General features: G+C 39.4%; 1 protein-coding gene across 1 annotated transcript; it reads right to left on the reverse strand.

Annotated features, from left to right (window-relative positions):
• Positions 1-4751: 4751 nt before the first annotated feature.
• Positions 4752-6017, reverse strand: LOC145788458 (uncharacterized). Its single transcript, XM_082600224.1, has 3 exons — positions 5858-6017; positions 5502-5628; positions 4752-5385 (listed from the first exon to the last, which is right to left on the reverse strand). Exons 1-3 carry the CDS (start codon positions 6015-6017, stop codon positions 5319-5321), a joined length of 354 nt encoding a protein of 117 aa, XP_082456350.1. The 3' UTR covers positions 4752-5318.
• Positions 6018-6453: the final 436 nt, after the last annotated feature.

The following is a 6453-nucleotide window of genomic DNA, read 5'->3' on the forward strand; positions in this document are numbered from 1 at the left end:
TTGAAATGGAGTCGACATATTGTGCTGGACTCTATTGATCCTAGCCACACTCTTGTGGTGTTTACAGACTTGTTCCATTTCTTTTTTATGGTACGATTTTTTGGAAAATGGAACAAAGAAATTTTATCAGTAGAAGAACTGCCATATGAACAGTCATATACAACACACCGATTTGGCATGATGAGTACCAAATTGTAACAGGTTTAGCTTAGTTTACTCACACAGCACTGGGGAAGAATGCATATTGATCCCTGATTGAGATATAGGCCTATTTGTCTAGCCAATACACAATCACAAATTGAAATACATGAGTAAATACTGAGACTGGTAGGTAGGCCTATCGTACACACAGCACAGGATGCAGCACTGACTAATCATGATGTAAAAAATAAATGCAAATCTTTGCAACCCTTGACTGTCTGAACCTCTTGCTGTTAAATACCATCAAAACTATACAGTATATGGTATTGTGGCACTGAAGGAAAATAATGGCATTTGTTTGTTTGCTATCGTGCACAGAGCACTAACTAATCATGAAGTAAAAAATAAATGCAAATCTCTGCAACCCTTGACTGTCTGAACCTCTTGCTGTTAAATACCATCAAAACTATGCAAACACTGCAAGGTCTAGCCCAAAATGTTTAGGTTAAACGTCCAATAAAAAGTTTATTGCAGTCTGTAAAATTATGTAAGCTAGCACCAAGGCTACAATAAACTAAGTCTGAACTTCACTTGTAACTTGGAATAATCTTATCCATTGCTGCAAACGCATGCCACATCTCATACAAGCAAAATATTTGCCCAGCAGTACTCTCATGACGTCACCCGAGAATTTTTTTTATTTCGACAACAGTTGATGCGGTGTGTGTTCGAATTGCAAAACCAAAACTTTGTTTTAAGATTGCGTGAGAACAAATGAGTACTTTTTCATAAAAACAAGTTCAACGTGTTTTTGAATATCCCCTTGATGTATTTCAACAAGAATGAACAGCAATAAGAATAATTCGCGACGATACATGTGTTCCAGCCAATTGTTCACCAAATCAAACGTCATAAAAACCGTTATGGTCTACTTAACCTAGCTGGCATCTTACGTCATGGAAATTGCTAGAAAATGTCCAAATATTGCACCATCGGTCGTAAGACCTGATGAAATATTGCATCATTGCCTTTCAACACCGGTTTAAATTGCGTGACAATGGGTTTCACTATTGCGTCACAGTACTGTGTACGTGCATTTGAGATATTGCTATCTATTCTGGTCATTCGTGAAATGGTTGCTTGAGAGTTAGTCGCACATTTAACTGTTGGCTTAGTGCTTGCTAGCTGGACAAAAATTCCGTCTTTTATCTAAGTAATCTGTTCGTGACAAGTAGTGACAGTAGTGACTGTAGTGACAAGTTTTAGTGGTGTACGGCGTTGCATCCAATTTCGACAGCTTTGAGGCTATTTTTACAGAAATACAATTTTGAATAGACGTTTCGAAGGAGTGTTTCTTTTTCGGTCATTACATGCAGACGAACGGATTTGGGAATCTTATGTTACAATTTTCCCACGAAGAGATTATGGTTTACCGCTGTGACCATAAAAAATAAAAGACGTTGCTTGTTAGCTGGTAGGCCAAGAAGCACTTGAAGGCATAAAAAATAAAAGACGTTACTCTGTCTAGTGTTTGGTACTGAAGCAAAGAAATAATAAAAGAAGGTCTTGTTGGTTGGTAGTCTACAGAAGCAAAGAAAATTAAAGACATTTCTTCTCAGTTGGTACTGAAGAACTTTAAGCTAAAAAGTAAAGGCGTTTCTTTGTTGGTACTGAAGAAAAAATAACTTCGACATTCATTGGCAAGAAAGAAGATTAAAGACAATCCATCTGTGCTTGAAGATTCAAGTGAACGAATCCAAGCAAGTTTTGTGGACTTTAGGACTTCATATACCCGTACAGCTACGGTATCGTGCATTTAAATTCTTTTTGTATTTTACGGTCTTTGCAGCAGTTAAGTTTTTTATAACTTAATTTTGTGTGTTTGTGTAACTTAATTTTTTAATTGTTAAATTTAGCCCCAACATTTAATATGTCTACACTCGGTGGCGACAGGGACTCGACCGCCGTCGACTCGACTGAGTTTAAGCCTGATGATGTTCTTTGCGGTCGGGCAGGCCATTCTGGGGAGGGACCCAGTAACGATGAGGCTAAGTCAGTTCGAGAGGCCCGGCATCTTAGACGGGATATTTTGACTCAAATTGGGGAAATTTCTGTAGCCCTTGGTTCTTTGAGTGATAAGCAGGAACTGTTAATTTTTAGATCTAAGTTCTCTACTTTGGAAGAGGATTTACGGCATTTCCATGCTCTTTTGACTAAAATTTTTAACTCTGCAATCTTGGCAGAACTTCGTGATAGGGTAGACCCCGAATTTAACTCGTTAAAAAATAACTTTGAACAAAAAGAAAGTGAGTTCTCAGATATGTTAGATGCTGACATACATCCTGAGGATAGCGCCTCAAATGTAAGCACTAGGATGTCTAGGAGCTCGTCACGAATAATTGCACAAATTAACCTACAGCTAAGACGAGAGGAGCTCCAGATACAAGCCGAGGCCGAAGCGAGAGCTGCTGAGGCCGCCGCGAGAGCTGAGGCCGAAGCGAGAGCTGCTGAGGCCGCCGCCAGAGCTGAGGCCATACGAGCTGAGGCTGCCGCGAGAGCTGAGGCCATACGAGCTGAAGCTGCCGCGAGAGCTGAGGCCGAAGCGAGAGCTGCTGAGTTCGCAATCAAAAGCGCTCAGTTGAGGGCTGAACAACGTAAAGAGGTAGTTTTAGCTGAATATCGATCAGAGTTGGGCTCCCGGCGTAGTTCTAAGAAGGGCTCTTTTAGCCATTCCAGAAATGAACATCAATCGCAGTTTAATTTACATAACCTTTTCCAGGCGCCTGTTCAATCTGTAAGTGGACCAGTGCAATCCACACGTTTTCCAGCTGTTTCAGGAGGTCTCGTTGCCGCGACTAAGGGTCTTCCGAAGGCTGTAGAGCCAAGGCTTGCGAATTATAGCCGATCTTCTCCACCAGAGTGTACAGGTCACGGGGCCGCCATTAGCAGTAATGTTTTGCCCCCTTCACAGTTTTCTGCGCCGTTAGTTTTTGATCGCCCAGCTACACGTAATTTGGGTGATTGTGAGAGGCGTAACGCGTCTCCTGATTTTAACGTTTGTGAGGATCGTGATCGGGCTGTGCATGTGACTGAGCCCCCTCAGCCCCTTAAGGGATATAGCTTGTCTTCTCCCGCTAAATCGAGTTCTCAACAACAGGATTGCTTTTTTGAATACCAAAATAGTAGGACGTTTTTCGATAAGGCGGCCTTGATTGGTTACGATGGTAATAATATGCCACTTATCTTCTTTAAAAATCGTGTTACGGCTTTAATGGCAGCTTCGCCTTTTAAAGGAACTCGTTTAACTTTGTTACAAGCAGCTTGTGTTAGAACAGCTGCGCAAACGATTGCTAATTTGGTTTCTGACACTCCTGGCTTGTCAGAGGAAGACAGGATAGAAATGTCGTTAGATCGCTTGTCCCAGCGTTTTGGGGTTCGTGGAGGTCTTTTCGCCGAACCGGAAATTAGAAAGTATCGCTATGGTAGCAAATTGACTTCGATCTTTTCCAGTGATCTGAAAGAGTTTAAAGATGAATTGTCGCAGTGTCTGCTTTACGCGCAAGCTTATGGTCAGCGTGATAAATTGGAAGGACGTTTTGTTTTGGATTTGGCTAAGCGACTCCCGTTTGACGCTAAGCAGCGTTATCTTGACTTTTTAGGTGATCAGTATGGTGGTACTGATGAGCCTACTTTTCAGAGTTTGTTTGAATTTGTAGTACGGGAGGAAACGCGCAAGTCGACTGATTTTTGCATTATGCTAATGGGCGATTCTGGTGAGTCGCAGCATTTTAAAAAGTTTGGCAAAGGAAAATTGCCTTCATGTCCGGTTTAGTGTAGTCATATTAGGGTTTGACCCGGAAAAAATTCGTAACTTAACAAATTTGGTATCAAAAGAAGCGAAATTTTATGTAGATCATCATATCCAAAATCCTCTTCAATCGGTTTTGAGCAAATGGAATGGGGGGCATTTGAAATTTGCGTCTAGCGCCCACTAACGGAAATGAACTATAATCATCTTTTCTAATACTTCCATACTGATTTCTGATTTGTTTTTTCAAATATCGCAATCTGTAGCTTTGTGAGAACATTTTGGTAAAAAATTCTGGATGTGACGTCATGATGACGTCACAAGAATAATTGGAATATCGTAATTACTCTTCAATACTAGGGGATGAATGGAATGCAAGAATACTCCCAATAAAGCCACTTTTTCTTTTCGTTTTTTACCTTGTTGAATACAATAAGTTTAATGGGGAGTGATGGGCTACTTAAAACACATGTTGCGCCATCTAGTGCAAAAAATGTAAATGTTGACAATCGAGAATTTCCAGTGAATGCAATCGTTGGTTTGTGCAATGTGCATATTGTTTTGTGTTCACTTATTTGAGTAAACCTTTCAGAGCATTTAGAAAATCAATGAAAAATTTTAATACTCGCAGTAGCAATGGCGTCATAATGCACTGGTTAAAAGGAATGTTTTATGGACGATCACGAATATCACTGTTATAGGGTAAATAGTAAAATTCAATATCAATCTTTACAAATACTTATGAACAATAATCTACATGTCAAACCAAACATATCATATCAGTAGAAGTCGTTTGAAATTAATTAAAATTGTTTCAAAAGTTTTGTTTTCATGATTTTTTTTCCTGACTTGAAAATCGCTTTTTTTTTTTGCAACCAACACTTTAAAAAAGCTAGATTTTGAATAATTTTGACCATATTTGAATCTGATATTTATTTTTCAACATCAAATATGTTTCTATCCGCTTCCTCGTCACTTCCAACGCTGTCTTCGTCTGATGAAACTTCGTCTTTGTCATAATTTTCACAATCCACTCCATTGCAATTATTACCACACGCAGAAACACATGGTAGCCCGTGCTGCCTGCAGCTGCAAACGTTGGTACTGCAAGGACTTTTCTTGGTGACGTTACAGTTACATCGTACAAAGCGAAGAATGTTATCAGGAGCCGCACTCAAATCTGTCAGAATAGGATCGTAACTCACATTGGATAATTTCCAGCCCCAATCGAGCGGATTTAGTTCAACGCTCATCAGTGTTTTTCATTCAATCACCTGCAGATGGATTCGAAGAAAATGATACTTTGCAGCATTTTTGTTTGGAGCGAGAGACTGTGGCTTGATTGTCGTTTTAGATGTTGCTGCTGCCTTCATAAACTGATGGTAGCGCCATGGTAGCGCAAATCTTCCATCGCCCAGTTTTCTTTCCCACCATAGCTAAAAAGATAAAAATTGTATATTAAAACTGAACACACTTCTTAAACTTTTATTGATGATTTGGTGGTAGGAACTTGACATTATCGTTATAATACTAATGTAACTTTTTAAGTTACCTGAACATTAACAATTTAAGTTCTTTTTGTTCTACTTCCTCTGCAGTGGCTGTTTCGTCTTCGAATACTTTAGCAGTTTCTTGGAACACCTCCCTTGTCCCAAAGTTCTTCAGGGTACTAGTTTTTCCTGACATAAAAGATTATAGATATAAGTAGCCTGTGCATAGCTTAACCGAAAAATAAGTAAAGAACGAAGGCAATTCCGAATACGTTCATCGTGTACAATTATATTAAAAAGAATACGATAAGGCTTATCTAAATACAATATTTCGTAAAGTAACATTTACATCATTCAAGCAAGTAAAACCAAGTTTATCATGAAAGTTCCTAGTTGCCAAAAACAAATTGTAGGTTACCTTGTCCAAACAATGCACACGTAGTATCGCAACCCGACCAAGCATGGATGAACAAAATATGACTTGTAATGACATCTCCAGTTGATTTGACCAAATCTTCAATTTTCCAGATTTCTTTGTCACCTTTGTTGCTAGCATCAGAAAGCATGTAGAGATGCATACCATTTTTCTAGCGAAACATCAACGACGCTAGAATATCAGTGTCAGCCGCTACTACAACCACATCTTTGTTGTTATCTTCTGCATACTCTAATGCTGCTGAAACGATTTGAGTGTCCGCATCTCCCAAACTGTTTCGAACATCATGACCTTCTCTTTGCAGCTCGTCTGATAGGAAAGATATGAACTGTGATTTATTCTGCTCGTTCTTCAAAAATACTTCTTGGTTGAATGTTGGGATCATTTCTAAGTTATCCAAACTTACAAAGGCACTCATTTTCCCTGTTCTTCGTTTGTGTTCATGATCTTTTACGTAGGGACCATGGAAAAAACTAGTAAAAACAGGAAAAACTAGTACCCTGAAGAAGTTTGGGACAAGGGAGGTGTTCCAAGAAACTGCTAAAGTATTCGAAGACGAAACAGCCACTGCAGAGGAA

Source organism: Aplidium turbinatum, chromosome 2, assembly GCF_918807975.1.
Source record: "Aplidium turbinatum chromosome 2, kaAplTurb1.1, whole genome shotgun sequence".
NCBI classification, from domain to species: domain Eukaryota; kingdom Metazoa; phylum Chordata; class Ascidiacea; order Aplousobranchia; family Polyclinidae; genus Aplidium; species Aplidium turbinatum.